At 37.8% G+C, this 20102-nt stretch overlaps 1 protein-coding gene and 1 long non-coding RNA gene across 7 annotated transcripts in view; both read left to right on the forward strand.

The window, feature by feature from the left end:
• The first annotated feature begins 2141 nt into the window (after positions 1-2141).
• LOC126284262 (uncharacterized) overlaps positions 2142-20102 on the forward strand; it is a 160379-nt gene continuing 142418 nt past the window's right edge. For 4 of the 6 annotated variants that reach the window (XR_007551458.1, XR_007551457.1, XM_049983071.1 and 1 more), the window contains exon 1: positions 2145-2659. Coding sequence is in view for 3 of the 6 variants with exons in the window: in XM_049983071.1 (XP_049839028.1) it covers positions 2248-2659 (412 nt within the window). In the remaining 3 variants the exon portion in view is untranslated. Of the gene's footprint in view, positions 2660-20102 lie in introns of all 6 variants that reach the window. The other 2 variants (XM_049983069.1, XR_007551456.1) reach the window with 2 other exon arrangements.
• On the forward strand, positions 10013-15195 carry LOC126284263 (uncharacterized). The gene is made up of 2 exons (XR_007551459.1): positions 10013-10101; positions 14320-15195. It is a non-coding gene; the product is annotated as an uncharacterized LOC126284263 (long non-coding RNA).

Below are 20102 nucleotides of genomic sequence, written 5' to 3' on the forward strand. Positions count from 1 at the left end.
CAAAAGAAGTGGCTTGTAAGGCGCTTGTTCGCTCGATTCTTGAGTATTGTCCATCTATCTGGGCTCCCTATCAGGTAGTACTGATAGAGGAGATAGAGAAGATACAACGAAGAGCAGCGCATTTCGTCACAGGATCGTTTAGCTGGCGAGAGAGAGTTACGGAGATGCTAAACAAACTCCACTGGCAGACATTACAACAGAGACTTTGTGCATCATGGAGAGATTTACTATTGAAATTTCAGGACAGCACTTTTTCAGGAGGAGTCAGACAACATATTATTTACCCCCACATACATCTCGCATATTGACCATGAGGAGAAAATTCGAGGAATTAGAGACAATACAGAGGCTTACGACAATCATTCTTCCCAAGCACTATTGGCGAGTGGAACAGGGTTTGAGGGATCAGATAGTAATACCGAAAGTACCCTCCGCCACACACCATTAGTTAGCTTGCGGAGTATGATCTAGAAGTAAATACGAGAACCTCCGACATATTGAAGATCAGAAAGAATGAAGCTGTGGGATATTCTCAGATTTATCTAAAACGTGATCTAATCTGCCATGAATTATTGCTTATGAAACTAGAATTTTATGGTATCTGGGGACTTGCCTTCAGATAGTTCAAGTCTTATCTCTCTGATAGACAACAGAAAGTACAAATATGTCATGAAGGCAAAAAGTATCTTCCAGATTTCAAAAAAAACTAGCTATGGTGTGCCCCAGGGTTCCACATTAGGCCCTCTTTTGTTCATGGTGTACATAAGCGATTAGCCAAACCATCTGACAGTTGCAGAAACGGTGATGTTCGCTGATAACACTATCATTTTTATGAAAGCATACACGGAGGATAATCTAAAGCAGAGTGTCTCTAGGACAATAAATGAGACAGGAAAATGGTCTAACGATAATGCTTTGATCATAAATAAGGATAAAACGGTATTGACGAATTTCATTACTATTAAAAGTAAAGCTAGCAGAAGAGCAAAAGCTGACTTCAGGAACTATGTTATTGCACAAGGTCCATATACAAAATTCCTAGGTATATGGGTGGGTGAGTACTTGAGATGGGAAAAGCATCTAGAAGTTTTGAGTAAAAAATAAAGTAAATGCTGCTATGTGCTAATAATGTTTCAGGAACGTTGCAACACTGAACCATTTCTGTGTGCCTATTCTGCTTATATGAAAAGTTTGATTAGATGTGGTGTGATCTTTAGGGGGAATACAGATATGGGAAAACAAGCTTTCAAACTTCAAAAAAGTAATATTAGAATAATGAAAGGGGTTCCCTGCAGAGTGTCATACAGGGAAATATTTAAAGAAGTTAAAATAATGACTCTTCCTAGCTTATACATCTATGACTGTGTATCCTTTCTGAAATCTCACCAGGAATTTTCAACATTAAATAATCAGGTTCATAACCATGAAACAAGGGACAGAGATGATTTTCACAGTGACATCCACAAACGAGCACTCTACCAAAAACGTGTTAACTACCAGCCCAAAATACTTTTTCGTGTATTGCCTTCTACAATAAACAAATTAAAGAATTTCGTAAATTTAAGGTAGATCTTAAACAATTTTCACTAATACATAGTTTCCATAATATTGAAGAATATCTAAATATGTAAAAGTAGTATTATTTATATATACTGATATAAAATATTTGTATTTATTATCCAAGTTTTTGAAACAAATTACATATTAGAATCTATATTGTAATTGACTACATGTATACAATGTATAGTGTAAACGGATGAATAAAGGGATAGAATTGAATTAGAATAATTACTGCTCGCACGGAGGCATTCAAACAATCATTCTTCACGAGCTCGATACGTGAATGGAAGAGAAAAAAAAAAACAGTGGGACGACCATCTCTCATGCACCTCATGGTGGTTTACAGAATACAGAATATAGATGCAGATGTAGAAATGTGTCGTGTGAGACGGTACTACAAATTAGATAGCTAGCTGCAGCAAAGTCAAATAATGATTCATTATCGGACGTGAAGATTAGATAAATGTGCAAAGGTAGCAATATAGTCATCCGGAGTTCTAGATACAATTTTTTATTACTTCTTAAAGTAAAAATATTGTATGCGTTGCAAACTTAACTTTCCAAGCCAAAGATCTCTATCATGGTGTGTACTGTGTAGTTGTACCTTTGCCTTGCGATGTACGAATCATTTCATTTGTATACAAACCTGTTTTATATGTGAATGATGTTGGATATTAAGCGTAAAAAATGTCAAAACGGAAGTCTGCGGTGACTCTAAGTAATGTTGTTGGTGTCGTAAAAGAGGTTCACTACCCCGGAAAAGCGATAGTAACGTTTCGGTTTGATGGGCAAGAAGAACGCGCTCTTCTTTACGGCGAGAAATTGCTTGTAGATGGAAAAAGTGAATCTGATAGGCAAACACTGTACGAATTCGTTGCGCAAGGATCTGTGCTGAAGTTCACATGTCATTCGTTCAGTAATAACGGTGAAGATCGTTGTAACTGGTTTATAACCTGTGCTTGGCGCCTGCATACTTACGACCTAGGTAGTCCTGCTGGTACGACCACAGTGAATGTGATATTCGGATTGAACAGTACATTGGGTACTGTTGTTGAAGTGACTGCGAGACACTGTGTACTTTCGTTCATCAATTATAAAGGTGAGTACATTGACTGACAGCTCCCGTGGTTCTTGGTTGATATTTTATAGATTAAGAATGAAAACACTGGCGACATTGGTGTAATATTGAACGATATTTATCATTTGTTACATGAACCGGTTTTCCGCTGTTAGCCCAACGAAAGTACTGTGTTCTATCATTCATAACGAAGGTGAGCTATCGTATATGCATCTAATGTAATATATTGTAATGCTGTACCACAGTAGTGTTGGTTATGGACTGTTGGATTATATCGTTGTTTGTAAAGCTTCATCTGTCGTCCAATAAGCAGTATTAAAATGATATTGAAATATTGCTTTAGTGGTCGATAAGTGTTGCACTGGATGTTTCAAAATGAATATCGATGTTTTAAGGCTTAGTAGCATTTATGATATCCAACTTAATATAATAAATTCAAGTGAACGAGCAACTCAGTTTTGTTTGTATACGTGTTACAAGTTCCGAAGCATACAGACTACGATTTTCGTAATCGACATGTCACCTAAGGGGAAATATAAACGCACTTATTGGGAGGCATCCGTGCGTCATCAAAAACTCACGAGATGGTACTTTTGCGAGACACCTGTGAACTGAATGTTCTTTGTGCCATATGCAGGAGGAAAGTTTATTTGCCTTTCTTTTTCGGCGAAGCTAACCCGGGTTTGCCAGGTGTTCAGCTTCTTCCCAAACTTTTCCGTATTTCAGTCCCGCGTTCGATACCGATTTCCGTCAGGAATTATTTGTGGTCTGATGCTAAAAACAAATTGGGTGTCGATAGGGTAGAAGCAGAATTATGCAGTCGTTGTAATTTAAAATTTGCTGCATGCAGTGACTATTACCAAAAACTTAAAGGCAAAAGAAAAAGAAGAAAGAGATGATAATAACATTGCAGAAGCGTCCGATTCCACAGTCTGCTTTGACACATGACGTCATCAGTATGGCGGATCCGGTTACTTCCTGCGTATACAGAGTGGCGACAATGACATCATTGCATTCACACGCCAACAAAAGCAGCCAAAAATAAAAAGACACAATAACGTCTCACTCCAAAAATAAAGTGAAACTAACGGGACAGCCATTAAAAAGTTAGGATTTACGACGGGGCAAGCTAAATATACAACAATAAAAACACACCGCACTGTCCCAAAACAAATAATATAAAAAAATTAAATTACTGCATTCTTTAGAAATATCGGAACACGTGAGGCAATACTGACCCTACGATTTATCTTAGAAGCTAGGTTAAGGAAAGGCAAACGTTCGTTTCTAGCATTTTTAGGCTTGACAATGTTGACTGGAATACTCTCTTTCAAATTCTGAAGGTGGCAGGTGTGAAATACAGGGAGCGAAAGGCTATTAACAATTTGTACAGAAACCAGATGACAGTTAAGAGTCGAGGGACATGAAAAGGAAGCAGTGGTTGGGAAAGGAGTGAGACAGGGTTGTAGACAACAATACTGCTCAGCAGTGTAGTATCCGTACCAGATAGGGTTGATAGAAGAGAGAGAGAAGATCCAACAGAGAGCAGTGCGCTTTGTTACAGGATCATTTAGTAATCGCGAAAGCGTTACGTTGATGATAGATAAACTGCATTGGAAGACTCTGCAGGAGAGACACTCAGTAGCTCGGTACGGGCTTTTGTTAAAGTTTCGAGAACATACCTTCACTGAGGAGTCAAGCAGTATATTGCTCCCTCCTATGTGTATCTCGTGAAGAGACCATGAAAATAAAATCAGAGAGATTAGAGCCCATAGAGAGGCATACCGACAATCCTTCTTTCCGCGAACAATACGAGATCGGAATAGAAGAGAGAACCGATAGAGGTACTCAAGGTACCCTCCGCACACACCGTCAGGTGACTTGTGGAGTATGGATGTAGATGTAGAACTTCATTGAAAAACATCTGGGTAATAGATGAAAAAAGAAAAGTCTGTTTTGCTCAAAGTGTCAGAGCAAAATTACAGCATACTGTTCTAAACATAAAATTTGACAGAATCTATCTTTCACATAATGTTATAGCTAAATTTATACGTGTCAATGTAAACAGTATGTCTCCTACCAAGCACAAAGCCAAAATTGGCTGCCCAAAACAAGAAATAAGATGTAAACATACAAAGAAGCAGGAACTCGGTGTTGAACTGTTCAGAATTTATATGTAAATAGGAAGTAGCATCAGTATCTGTGACATACCTAATGATATCAGGAATACAGTGTAACAAAATACAGAATTAGTAATAAAGATAAAGCAACAACAAAAACTAATCACAGTATTGAAACAAAATCATTAAACATGAAAACAGATGGCAAACAGACCACACATTCTGCCGACACGTGGTCAGTCTTTCTGACATGTAACTTAACAACCAAGAAATAAATTTGCTAGAAAGAGGACCTAAATACAATGTGAACACACACAAGACAGTGGAGAATCTTATTATGGAAAGTGAATATATAATAAAACAACAAGAAAGAAACAAGGTCAATGCTGGCCTGACAATTTGAGTTAGCTGCTTAAGAAATTAAATGTGTAATAACATATTGACAGGAACAAAAAGCAATGAAGAAACGTCCAGAATATAATGAACAAACTTACAAATAGTGGGGCTCTGATCACAAAACTGGAAAAGGGCAACATCCTGATAGTAATAAAACAATAGGAATACAAAAATAATACATTAAAATTTCAAGAAGACAACAACATAGTAATGCTAAACGGTGACCCTATACAAAGAAAGCAGAAAAATATAAAGCTAACCAGTGACCCAACACCAAAGATACCTTTCAAAAAGACATCTCACACATATTGACAAAATAGAAAGTGGAATAGATAAAACAAGGAACTCCAAGGCACTTACACTGAACAGCCTGCTATAGCTCCACAGGCAGGATATTCCAGTATGCCTCATCGTAAATTTCAGAAGTGTACCCACATGTAAGAAATATTACATAAACACAAACATCATAAGCACGCACAACCCTGGAGACCTGACACAAAAAATCTTAACACATTAACGTATTCACACACACATACAAAATCATGTGACATCACACCAGCGTACATGAATATAATCCCCATCACAGAAACCATTAACATCATGATGATCAGATGGCAATTAAAACAACAGAAAGACATTCACAGACCCCACATAAAAGAAATAACAAGCATTCTGAAACTAATCACAGAGCAAAACTATGTTTTGTTTTAAATTCGGTTCTACTCACAACAAGATGGGCTTCCCACTGGATCAGCAGTCAGTGGACTCTTAGCTAACATCTTCCGCAATCACCAAGAACAAGAACAAAATAGCTGAAGCAATAATAAGACCCAAACAATACTGAGTAGTCTAGTGGAATCACCAAGTAGGTGACATCATGTGCCTTCCAGATGAAACATCCAGTCTCATCCAACAGCAAGAAGAACGCGCTCTTCTTTACGGCGAGAAATTGCTTGTAGATGGAAAAAGTGAATCTGATAGGCAAACACTGTACGAATTCGTTGCGCAAGGATCTGTGCTGAAGTTCACATGTCATTCGTTCAGTAATAACGGTGAAGATCGTTGTAACTGGTTTATAACCTGTGCTTGGCGCCTGCATACTTACGACCTAGGTAGTCCTGCTGGTACGACCACAGTGAATGTGATATTCGGATTGAACAGTACATTGGGTACTGTTGTTGAAGTGACTGCGAGACACTGTGTACTTTCGTTCATCAATTATAAAGGTGAGTACATTGACTGACAGCTCCCGTGGTTCTTGGTTGATATTTTATAGATTAAGAATGAAAACACTGGCGACATTGGTGTAATATTGAACGATATTTATCATTTGTTACATGAACCGGTTTTCCGCTGTTAGCCCAACGAAAGTACTGTGTTCTATCATTCATAACGAAGGTGAGCTATCGTATATGCATCTAATGTAATATATTGTAATGCTGTACCACAGTAGTGTTGGTTATGGACTGTTGGATTATATCGTTGTTTGTAAAGCTTCATCTGTCGTCCAATAAGCAGTATTAAAATGATATTGAAATATTGCTTTAGTGGTCGATAAGTGTTGCACTGGATGTTTCAAAATGAATATCGATGTTTTAAGGCTTAGTAGCATTTATGATATCCAACTTAATATAATAAATTCAAGTGAACGAGCAACTCAGTTTTGTTTGTATACGTGTTACAAGTTCCGAAGCATACAGACTACGATTTTCGTAATCGACATGTCACCTAAGGGGAAATATAAACGCACTTATTGGGAGGCATCCGTGCGTCATCAAAAACTCACGAGATGGTACTTTTGCGAGACACCTGTGAACTGAATGTTCTTTGTGCCATATGCAGGAGGAAAGTTTATTTGCCTTTCTTTTTCGGCGAAGCTAACCCGGGTTTGCCAGGTGTTCAGCTTCTTCCCAAACTTTTCCGTATTTCAGTCCCGCGTTCGATACCGATTTCCGTCAGGAATTATTTGTGGTCTGATGCTAAAAACAAATTGGGTGTCGATAGGGTAGAAGCAGAATTATGCAGTCGTTGTAATTTAAAATTTGCTGCATGCAGTGACTATTACCAAAAACTTAAAGGCAAAAGAAAAAGAAGAAAGAGATGATAATAACATTGCAGAAGCGTCCGATTCCACAGTCTGCTTTGACACATGACGTCATCAGTATGGCGGATCCGGTTACTTCCTGCGTATACAGAGTGGCGACAATGACATCATTGCATTCACACGCCAACAAAAGCAGCCAAAAATAAAAAGACACAATAACGTCTCACTCCAAAAATAAAGTGAAACTAACGGGACAGCCATTAAAAAGTTAGGATTTACGACGGGGCAAGCTAAATATACAACAATAAAAACACACCGCACTGTCCCAAAACAAATAATATAAAAAAATTAAATTACTGCATTCTTTAGAAATATCGGAACACGTGAGGCAATACTGACCCTACGATTTATCTTAGAAGCTAGGTTAAGGAAAGGCAAACGTTCGTTTCTAGCATTTTTAGGCTTGACAATGTTGACTGGAATACTCTCTTTCAAATTCTGAAGGTGGCAGGTGTGAAATACAGGGAGCGAAAGGCTATTAACAATTTGTACAGAAACCAGATGACAGTTAAGAGTCGAGGGACATGAAAAGGAAGCAGTGGTTGGGAAAGGAGTGAGACAGGGTTGTAGACAACAATACTGCTCAGCAGTGTAGTATCCGTACCAGATAGGGTTGATAGAAGAGAGAGAGAAGATCCAACAGAGAGCAGTGCGCTTTGTTACAGGATCATTTAGTAATCGCGAAAGCGTTACGTTGATGATAGATAAACTGCATTGGAAGACTCTGCAGGAGAGACACTCAGTAGCTCGGTACGGGCTTTTGTTAAAGTTTCGAGAACATACCTTCACTGAGGAGTCAAGCAGTATATTGCTCCCTCCTATGTGTATCTCGTGAAGAGACCATGAAAATAAAATCAGAGAGATTAGAGCCCATAGAGAGGCATACCGACAATCCTTCTTTCCGCGAACAATACGAGATCGGAATAGAAGAGAGAACCGATAGAGGTACTCAAGGTACCCTCCGCACACACCGTCAGGTGACTTGTGGAGTATGGATGTAGATGTAGAACTTCATTGAAAAACATCTGGGTAATAGATGAAAAAAGAAAAGTCTGTTTTGCTCAAAGTGTCAGAGCAAAATTACAGCATACTGTTCTAAACATAAAATTTGACAGAATCTATCTTTCACATAATGTTATAGCTAAATTTATACGTGTCAATGTAAACAGTATGTCTCCTACCAAGCACAAAGCCAAAATTGGCTGCCCAAAACAAGAAATAAGATGTAAACATACAAAGAAGCAGGAACTCGGTGTTGAACTGTTCAGAATTTATATGTAAATAGGAAGTAGCATCAGTATCTGTGACATACCTAATGATATCAGGAATACAGTGTAACAAAATACAGAATTAGTAATAAAGATAAAGCAACAACAAAAACTAATCACAGTATTGAAACAAAATCATTAAACATGAAAACAGATGGCAAACAGACCACACATTCTGCCGACACGTGGTCAGTCTTTCTGACATGTAACTTAACAACCAAGAAATAAATTTGCTAGAAAGAGGACCTAAATACAATGTGAACACACACAAGACAGTGGAGAATCTTATTATGGAAAGTGAATATATAATAAAACAACAAGAAAGAAACAAGGTCAATGCTGGCCTGACAATTTGAGTTAGCTGCTTAAGAAATTAAATGTGTAATAACATATTGACAGGAACAAAAAGCAATGAAGAAACGTCCAGAATATAATGAACAAACTTACAAATAGTGGGGCTCTGATCACAAAACTGGAAAAGGGCAACATCCTGATAGTAATAAAACAATAGGAATACAAAAATAATACATTAAAATTTCAAGAAGACAACAACATAGTAATGCTAAACGGTGACCCTATACAAAGAAAGCAGAAAAATATAAAGCTAACCAGTGACCCAACACCAAAGATACCTTTCAAAAAGACATCTCACACATATTGACAAAATAGAAAGTGGAATAGATAAAACAAGGAACTCCAAGGCACTTACACTGAACAGCCTGCTATAGCTCCACAGGCAGGATATTCCAGTATGCCTCATCGTAAATTTCAGAAGTGTACCCACATGTAAGAAATATTACATAAACACAAACATCATAAGCACGCACAACCCTGGAGACCTGACACAAAAAATCTTAACACATTAACGTATTCACACACACATACAAAATCATGTGACATCACACCAGCGTACATGAATATAATCCCCATCACAGAAACCATTAACATCATGATGATCAGATGGCAATTAAAACAACAGAAAGACATTCACAGACCCCACATAAAAGAAATAACAAGCATTCTGAAACTAATCACAGAGCAAAACTATGTTTTGTTTTAAATTCGGTTCTACTCACAACAAGATGGGCTTCCCACTGGATCAGCAGTCAGTGGACTCTTAGCTAACATCTTCCGCAATCACCAAGAACAAGAACAAAATAGCTGAAGCAATAATAAGACCCAAACAATACTGAGTAGTCTAGTGGAATCACCAAGTAGGTGACATCATGTGCCTTCCAGATGAAACATCCAGTCTCATCCAACAGCAAGAAGAACGCGCTCTTCTTTACGGCGAGAAATTGCTTGTAGATGGAAAAAGTGAATCTGATAGGCAAACACTGTACGAATTCGTTGCGCAAGGATCTGTGCTGAAGTTCACATGTCATTCGTTCAGTAATAACGGTGAAGATCGTTGTAACTGGTTTATAACCTGTGCTTGGCGCCTGCATACTTACGACCTAGGTAGTCCTGCTGGTACGACCACAGTGAATGTGATATTCGGATTGAACAGTACATTGGGTACTGTTGTTGAAGTGACTGCGAGACACTGTGTACTTTCGTTCATCAATTATAAAGGTGAGTACATTGACTGACAGCTCCCGTGGTTCTTGGTTGATATTTTATAGATTAAGAATGAAAACACTGGCGACATTGGTGTAATATTGAACGATATTTATCATTTGTTACATGAACCGGTTTTCCGCTGTTAGCCCAACGAAAGTACTGTGTTCTATCATTCATAACGAAGGTGAGCTATCGTATATGCATCTAATGTAATATATTGTAATGCTGTACCACAGTAGTGTTGGTTATGGACTGTTGGATTATATCGTTGTTTGTAAAGCTTCATCTGTCGTCCAATAAGCAGTATTAAAATGATATTGAAATATTGCTTTAGTGGTCGATAAGTGTTGCACTGGATGTTTCAAAATGAATATCGATGTTTTAAGGCTTAGTAGCATTTATGATATCCAACTTAATATAATAAATTCAAGTGAACGAGCAACTCAGTTTTGTTTGTATACGTGTTACAAGTTCCGAAGCATACAGACTACGATTTTCGTAATCGACATGTCACCTAAGGGGAAATATAAACGCACTTATTGGGAGGCATCCGTGCGTCATCAAAAACTCACGAGATGGTACTTTTGCGAGACACCTGTGAACTGAATGTTCTTTGTGCCATATGCAGGAGGAAAGTTTATTTGCCTTTCTTTTTCGGCGAAGCTAACCCGGGTTTGCCAGGTGTTCAGCTTCTTCCCAAACTTTTCCGTATTTCAGTCCCGCGTTCGATACCGATTTCCGTCAGGAATTATTTGTGGTCTGATGCTAAAAACAAATTGGGTGTCGATAGGGTAGAAGCAGAATTATGCAGTCGTTGTAATTTAAAATTTGCTGCATGCAGTGACTATTACCAAAAACTTAAAGGCAAAAGAAAAAGAAGAAAGAGATGATAATAACATTGCAGAAGCGTCCGATTCCACAGTCTGCTTTGACACATGACGTCATCAGTATGGCGGATCCGGTTACTTCCTGCGTATACAGAGTGGCGACAATGACATCATTGCATTCACACGCCAACAAAAGCAGCCAAAAATAAAAAGACACAATAACGTCTCACTCCAAAAATAAAGTGAAACTAACGGGACAGCCATTAAAAAGTTAGGATTTACGACGGGGCAAGCTAAATATACAACAATAAAAACACACCGCACTGTCCCAAAACAAATAATATAAAAAAATTAAATTACTGCATTCTTTAGAAATATCGGAACACGTGAGGCAATACTGACCCTACGATTTATCTTAGAAGCTAGGTTAAGGAAAGGCAAACGTTCGTTTCTAGCATTTTTAGGCTTGACAATGTTGACTGGAATACTCTCTTTCAAATTCTGAAGGTGGCAGGTGTGAAATACAGGGAGCGAAAGGCTATTAACAATTTGTACAGAAACCAGATGACAGTTAAGAGTCGAGGGACATGAAAAGGAAGCAGTGGTTGGGAAAGGAGTGAGACAGGGTTGTAGACAACAATACTGCTCAGCAGTGTAGTATCCGTACCAGATAGGGTTGATAGAAGAGAGAGAGAAGATCCAACAGAGAGCAGTGCGCTTTGTTACAGGATCATTTAGTAATCGCGAAAGCGTTACGTTGATGATAGATAAACTGCATTGGAAGACTCTGCAGGAGAGACACTCAGTAGCTCGGTACGGGCTTTTGTTAAAGTTTCGAGAACATACCTTCACTGAGGAGTCAAGCAGTATATTGCTCCCTCCTATGTGTATCTCGTGAAGAGACCATGAAAATAAAATCAGAGAGATTAGAGCCCATAGAGAGGCATACCGACAATCCTTCTTTCCGCGAACAATACGAGATCGGAATAGAAGAGAGAACCGATAGAGGTACTCAAGGTACCCTCCGCACACACCGTCAGGTGACTTGTGGAGTATGGATGTAGATGTAGAACTTCATTGAAAAACATCTGGGTAATAGATGAAAAAAGAAAAGTCTGTTTTGCTCAAAGTGTCAGAGCAAAATTACAGCATACTGTTCTAAACATAAAATTTGACAGAATCTATCTTTCACATAATGTTATAGCTAAATTTATACGTGTCAATGTAAACAGTATGTCTCCTACCAAGCACAAAGCCAAAATTGGCTGCCCAAAACAAGAAATAAGATGTAAACATACAAAGAAGCAGGAACTCGGTGTTGAACTGTTCAGAATTTATATGTAAATAGGAAGTAGCATCAGTATCTGTGACATACCTAATGATATCAGGAATACAGTGTAACAAAATACAGAATTAGTAATAAAGATAAAGCAACAACAAAAACTAATCACAGTATTGAAACAAAATCATTAAACATGAAAACAGATGGCAAACAGACCACACATTCTGCCGACACGTGGTCAGTCTTTCTGACATGTAACTTAACAACCAAGAAATAAATTTGCTAGAAAGAGGACCTAAATACATGTGAACACACACAAGACAGTGGAGAATCTTATTATGGAAAGTGAATATATAATAAAACAACAAGAAAGAAACAAGGTCAATGCTGGCCTGACAATTTGAGTTAGCTGCTTAAGAAATTAAATGTGTAATAACATATTGACAGGAACAAAAAGCAATGAAGAAACGTCCAGAATATAATGAACAAACTTACAAATAGTGGGGCTCTGATCACAAAACTGGAAAAGGGCAACATCCTGATAGTAATAAAACAATAGGAATACAAAAATAATACATTAAAATTTCAAGAAGACAACAACATAGTAATGCTAAACGGTGACCCTATACAAAGAAAGCAGAAAAATATAAAGCTAACCAGTGACCCAACACCAAAGATACCTTTCAAAAAGACATCTCACACATATTGACAAAATAGAAAGTGGAATAGATAAAACAAGGAACTCCAAGGCACTTACACTGAACAGCCTGCTATAGCTCCACAGGCAGGATATTCCAGTATGCCTCATCGTAAATTTCAGAAGTGTACCCACATGTAAGAAATATTACATAAACACAAACATCATAAGCACGCACAACCCTGGAGACCTGACACAAAAAATCTTAACACATTAACGTATTCACACACACATACAAAATCATGTGACATCACACCAGCGTACATGAATATAATCCCCATCACAGAAACCATTAACATCATGATGATCAGATGGCAATTAAAACAACAGAAAGACATTCACAGACCCCACATAAAAGAAATAACAAGCATTCTGAAACTAATCACAGAGCAAAACTATGTTTTGTTTTAAATTCGGTTCTACTCACAACAAGATGGGCTTCCCACTGGATCAGCAGTCAGTGGACTCTTAGCTAACATCTTCCGCAATCACCAAGAACAAGAACAAAATAGCTGAAGCAATAATAAGACCCAAACAATACTGAGTAGTCTAGTGGAATCACCAAGTAGGTGACATCATGTGCCTTCCAGATGAAACATCCAGTCTCATCCAACAGCTCTGCAGTGACGCAGTTCACCCAAAAATAAAATTCACCATAGAAACAGAAAATGATATGTTAAATATGCTTGACCACACAAAACACAGACACAACAGCCATCAGCAGTTGTCCGTATTCAGGGAAGTCACTACCACCAACACAGGTGTGCACAAGTACTCAAATCACCTGACTGTGTAAAAGCTAGTCATTTTCCAACAATCTTAAAAATAGCCATAGAGGAAGGATATGACACAAATTTTATAGAGAAACTGAATCACAATATAAAAACAAAAATAAAGGGGGCTCTAGCACCTAGCGCATAGAATACATGAACAAGAAACACCCACAACAACAATGAAACGGTGTGCTCTCATAGCAACAAAGCAGCCAATAGGATAGCAAACATACTCAAAATGCAAGGACTAAAATTAACATACAGAACAAATAACTCAATACAGAGAAAACTAAGAGCAACCATTACTAACACAGATAAACGCGACACATCTGGAGTTTACCGACTGACATAGCAAGACTGCAAATCACTTTATACAGTGTGCTCAGAAACAGCCTGAAAAGCTTGTAAGGGTGTTCCAGGATAGATTGTGCCCAGAAATAATTCTTAAGGAATAAACTGATATGTTGTGCCATTTCCAGTTTAATTAGCATTTAACAGTCAGGTTGTTACACACACAAATTTAAGCAGTCTGTCAGATACGGTGTTGTCAGATGTGTCCAATTGGACGTTGGATGGTAGCAAGGATTGAACATGAGGTAATGTTGAACAGTCTTGTGTCTGTTTATTTATTTGTTTTTTATTTTTTTACAGACTGTTTCTGACTGCTGTATATAGGACAGACAAGCAGAAACTTTAATACTAGATACGCAGAAGACAGAAGATCTTTAAAAAGTAACAGTTATCATTCTCCATTTTCTGAACATCATATGGACGTGAAAAACAGTCCATCAGACATCATCACCAACTTGAAAATTCTGAAGTGCAGCAACAGACCTGCTCAAAAACTAAAAGGAAAACAGATAACAATGAATACACAGCTCTCTAAATTGGAGCTCTGTTCTCTGCCCTCAAACCCATAAACACACACAACTAAATAATTGCTGGACAAAACCCACAAACATTCAGCTATTTACACACACACACACACACACACACACACACACACACACACACACACACAAAGAAAATGCAAGTGGAATACACTGCAACCGCAAACACCTAATCTTTCACATAGAATAAATTAATGCTAGGCCTAACCGCAAAATTCCCAGTCATAAAATTTTGAGATGAATATCTTTCCTACATTAAGTTATACATGGTTGCAGATTATAGACTGTGAAAAGAAAACAACTGTGATGTGAAACACACACCCACACACACAAAAAACACAGTATGTGGTAACAATGTATATATACAAAACTTTGTCAGCTTTTCACATTTGTACATACTGTTTTAAAACTCAAATTTATAAGTAAAAATCATTTTTCTCATTAAGCAGAAAGAAAATGAAAGCTCACTAATGACGATGAATCTTCAGTAAAACGTGTCTGGGTAATTTTTTTAAAAATAGAAAAACTTGTGTTTTGCTCAAGGAAGACCTTCCCCAAGAACAATTTAATTTGTAAGCAAACATGGACAGAAATGTGTAAGCCTCAAGTGAATAATAAATATAATTTCTAATGTTTACTAAGTGTGTTATTGTGCTCGCCCTTACCTTAGCAAATCCTTCCACCAGGCAATGTTCGGTAATTTTGTCAGCTTAATCTGGAAGCCCTAAATCTAACTGCTTTTTTTTATGTGTTGGAAATGTGGCTCTTACCTCAATTGGAAGAAGCTGAATCGCAGAACTTTACCCGGCAGTAAGATTGTGTCTCACTGGCATAACTTAGTATGCGATTGATTCAATGACGTTCAGTGGTGGCTGCCGTGTAAGAGCACAAGAGCACGTGTACACCATAACTTCTGACACCTTGTGGATTTATTGGTTATTCTTCTTTGAACGCTGTTAAACATAACATAAATGCCACAATCTGAAAGATATGGGACTTAAATCTGCCTCGCTACTGCTCTTCTATACTCCGTGGAACTTGGCATAAGTTTCCCTTGCACGCCTTCAGTTGTGCATGTTTTAAGGTGCTTTTGCGCAACTCGCAAGCCATAATTGCATTATACATACATATGGACTTGATAAACAACAGTTAGCCCTTGCCCCTAGACTAGAAGTTAACACCATTGCCAACAGGTGGTAGCACTGTAGCAGACTTTTAGCCATGTTCGCTCAGCTTAAATCCTGCTAGATAAAAGCGCACTCCTCAGATATGCTAATTCCACTCACTATGTACTAAAATTAGATTGGACGTCGGTATATGTTAAAGTTGTACTGACACTAAACCTATTTTGAGGCTATCTGAAGGAGTTATGGCATATTAACTTATGAATTTTATCATACAGTAATCCATTTGAAGTGCTAGGAATCATAAGGACCTAAAGCACATCACTGTTGATTGTGAGACTGTAGCATTTATTCATGCTTCCGAAATCTTTTGACCTTAAGGTGAGCCAAGTTCACCTGTGCTGTAGGCAACATTGTATATATGAAAATTCACGAAAAGCTGTGTCACTGATTTCTCTGATATTCACTTAAATGTCGGATCGACGGCAATGTTCTTTAGGCCCTTATGGATCTCAGCACTTCATTTGTGTTCTAGTCAAGTTACCTTGTTGTTAGACATTACTACTTGGATTTAGTCATTTCCACAAATGCCATTTTATGTCTGGAGTTGGTTGTTTACAGTGAGGGAATCACTTTTTGTGTGCAGTGTAAACATTCTCATTCTGGGAACAGAAAGTAAATTACTACAGAAGGTAGCCGCAAAGGAACTAGGCCCTCCAAGAACAGATCCTTGGATTGAGAGAGTGACGAAATCAAATAAGTGTGACTACAAGTGAACACTTAACAGGGAAGTGTACAGCTAGCGCAAGTTGTTGTGTGAGTGCAGCTTAAGAGTATCTGATTTTCAGGCCGGAAATAAATTTGTGATCTAATACATCTGCTAGGGATCATGTACATTTGTCCAAAAAGTGGAACAGCACAAAAACTCCCACTTTGTGAAATGGAGAGTTGCAAAAGCTTACACATTATTTCATTACTGCTGCAAACTGTACTTAATTATGTACAAAACAACAAAATTCCACAAAAATAATTCTTTCTTTTGTCAAATAAGTTATATCCATCTTATTATTATTATTATTATTATTATTAATTATTACTATTACTGTTTTTATTATTTTCAGTTGGTGTAGTTGTATAAACTTTGTTGATAAGCATAACTGTTACACAGCAGGGGCTACTAATTTCACTCTCTCAAATTTATCTGAATATAAAAATTTGTGCACACCCAGAATGATTACTCATGAGCCGCCACTGACAACGTTGTACTGACTGCTGGATTTCTTTGCCAGGCTCCCTCATTCACTCGATCTGATGACATGATTTTTACCTTTTGGGGTTTGTAAAGGATCATTTGCATGTGCCTTGGCTACCACTTGATCTACTCAAATGATGAAAACAGAACTGAAGTGGTTGTTGCAACAATTACTACTTGCTGGAAAAATGAAAGAATTAGCTAATGAGATCATGAAGTTCAAGTAAAACATTGTAGCACTACAAGAAATAAGATGGCAAGGACAGATAGATATGTCCCAGTATTCTCTGCTGTATAGTGGACCAGAGAGAACAGGACAAGCTGGAAAGGGAATCATAAGAACAAAGGAGGTTGGTAAAAGTGTTTTGGAATTTGAACCCGTAAATGAAAGACTTAGCAGACTCAGAGTGAAAGGAAAATTCAGAAATATAACAATAACAACAGCATATGCACCAACAGAGGAAGCAGAAGGAGAAACAAAGGAAACGTTTTATGGCGATCTAGAAAGGGCATGCAATAAAGTACAAAAGTATAATCTGTTCTTAGTTTTGGGAGATTTTACTGCACAGGTTCTGCGAAGCGAATATGGAAGAGTATCTGGGAGATACACATTACATGAAGAAAGTAACGAGAATGGAGAAATGTTATATCAGTTTGCTGTTAGAAATAATCTAATCATCAGGAGCACATTTCCCACATAAAAATATACATCTTGGAACATGGAAATCAAATGTAAGTGGAGTAGTCAACTAGATAGACCATGTGTTTGTAAAGGCACGACCTGTCACATCATTTATCGATGTGAGGAGCTAACTGTGACTCAGATCACTAAGCTGTAAAAGCTGTAGTGAGAGAGAAACTATCTGTAACACCTAAACCTGGAATTGAGAAAAATATAAATTGGGACACAGAAAACTGAATGACCCAGAAGTTGTGAAAGCATACCAAGTGAAAGTTAGAGATGCATGACTCCCAGCGAGGAAACAATGGAAAGCCAAGAGAGATGGACCAAGATCCAGAAAGTGGTGAAAGAGGCAGCAGAAGATATAGTCTGGATGAGGAGAAATGCAAGAAATGAGTGGTTTATTGAAGAATGCAGGCTAGTAATATAACATAAAAATGCAGCAGGACGTAAAATGATACAGAGAGAAACAAGAAGAAACGTGGAGGTGTACAAAGAATTAAGATTGAATGCCCAAAGAATATGCAATTAAAAAAAATGGGGGGGGGGGGGGGGGGAGGAATGGCTGAAATCAAAGTTTAAGGAGATAGATGAATTAAAGGAACAGAATGAAACGAAGAAATTCTCTCGTGCTGTGGGAAGGATGAGAGAAAATTTTCAACCCAAACAAAATGCATGCAAAAACAGAAATGGTGAGGTAATAAGAGATGAACAAGAAATATTGCAGAGTTGGGCAGAATTCTTTGAAGATATGCTCAGCCAAAACTCAGATCAGGCCCCCCAAGAGATACACAGGAACAGAAAGAGAACACAGAGGCAACAGAAATTGAAAGCGATGAGGCACAAAACACAACAACACTGGAAGTGTGATAAATAAAGTAAAAAAATTACCAAGCACCGATGAAGATGGGATTGTGTCAGAACTGATAAAAGCAGGGGGGCAACCCATAAGATGTGAAATATTTAAACTAATAAAGTACATATGGGTAAATCAAAGCATGCTGGAGGAGTGGAATACTGGAATAATACGCTCAATATACGTATAAGAAAGGAGAAAAGCTCAGTTGTGAAAACTGTAGGGGCATAACCCTACTGAATACAGTATACAAGATTTTCTGTGGAGTGCTGAATGAAAAAGTAAAGAAGTGCGCCGAAAAGATACTCGGAGCATACCAATGTGGATTCCGACCAAACAGAGGTACATCTGGCCAGTTGTTTGGTATTAGACAAATGATGGATAAATTTTATGAATATGGTATAGATCTCCACTTCCTGTTCGTTAACTTTAAACAAACTTTCGATAGTGTTAATACACCATCATTGTATAAAGGGCTGAAAGAATTGGGCATCTGTGATAAAATGAGCTAACAATGAGGGATACAAAAGTAAAAGTGAATAACAGAATGACCAGGCAATTTGACTTTGAGGATGGAATGAAACAAGATGGTGGCCTCTCTGCAGTCCTGTTTAACTTAGCACTGCATAGTATCAAAAAAAAAAAAAAAAAAAAAAAAAGAGATAAAAGAAGAACAACAATGATGATGAAGTCCAGCCAGATACGGGCATATGCAGATGATATTGCCATTGTGACGGGATGTAACATCACTTAATGAAATATATAGACAAATGGAAGCAGAAGGAACAGAATTGGACGTCCAGTAAATGAAAGCAAGACAAAATACATGGTTATAACCAATTCTGAAGCTACAAGAACACCACAGGACCTGAAGATCTCTGACGAATGCTTTAAAGCTGTTAGATGCTTCCATTATTTAGGTGTCCTCCTAACCAATGATAATTGTATGAGCAGTGTATTAGAGAAAGGATACAAGCAGGAAAGAGGGCCTGTTATGCAAAGCTAAAGATATTCAAGAACTCTAATTACAAGAACAACTAAAATGAGAGTATACTATTCCCTTGTATGACCTGTTGCTACATATGGATCAGAAACATGGACAATGACAGAAGCAGACAGTAAGATCCTAAGGACCTTTGAAAGGAAAGTATTACGAAAAATCCATGGGCCTGTGAGAGAGGCAAAAGTTTGGAGAGTGAGATACAGCCATAAAATACAAGAGCTGTACAAGGGAAAAATGTAGCGAAATTTATCAGATCTCAAAGAATTCATTGGTTAGCTAAATAATTAATGGAAAATCTCATATAAAGATGTGAAAGAAATACTAAATAAGAGATAGAGGGGCTGGCCAGTACTTACCTCAGCTCAGTACAGCCGATAGAAACACAAAAAAACAACCGAAAATTTAAGTTCCTAGCTTTTGGAATAAATGTTCCTTTATCAGGGAGGAGAGAGGGCATGGTTGTCAGAGGGAAGCCAAAGATATTCTACTGTAGGTACTATGCCAGCTTCAAACCAAAGAGGATGCATACAGAAGTAAAGAGGTATATAGTATAAAGATGTAGGATGAAAAGATGGATGAATGGCTAAAGAGGAAAGGGAAAGAAGAGAAGACTGAAGAGTAAATGGG

Source organism: Schistocerca gregaria, chromosome 8 (genome assembly GCF_023897955.1).
Source record: "Schistocerca gregaria isolate iqSchGreg1 chromosome 8, iqSchGreg1.2, whole genome shotgun sequence".
Lineage (NCBI taxonomy): Eukaryota > Metazoa > Arthropoda > Insecta > Orthoptera > Acrididae > Schistocerca > Schistocerca gregaria.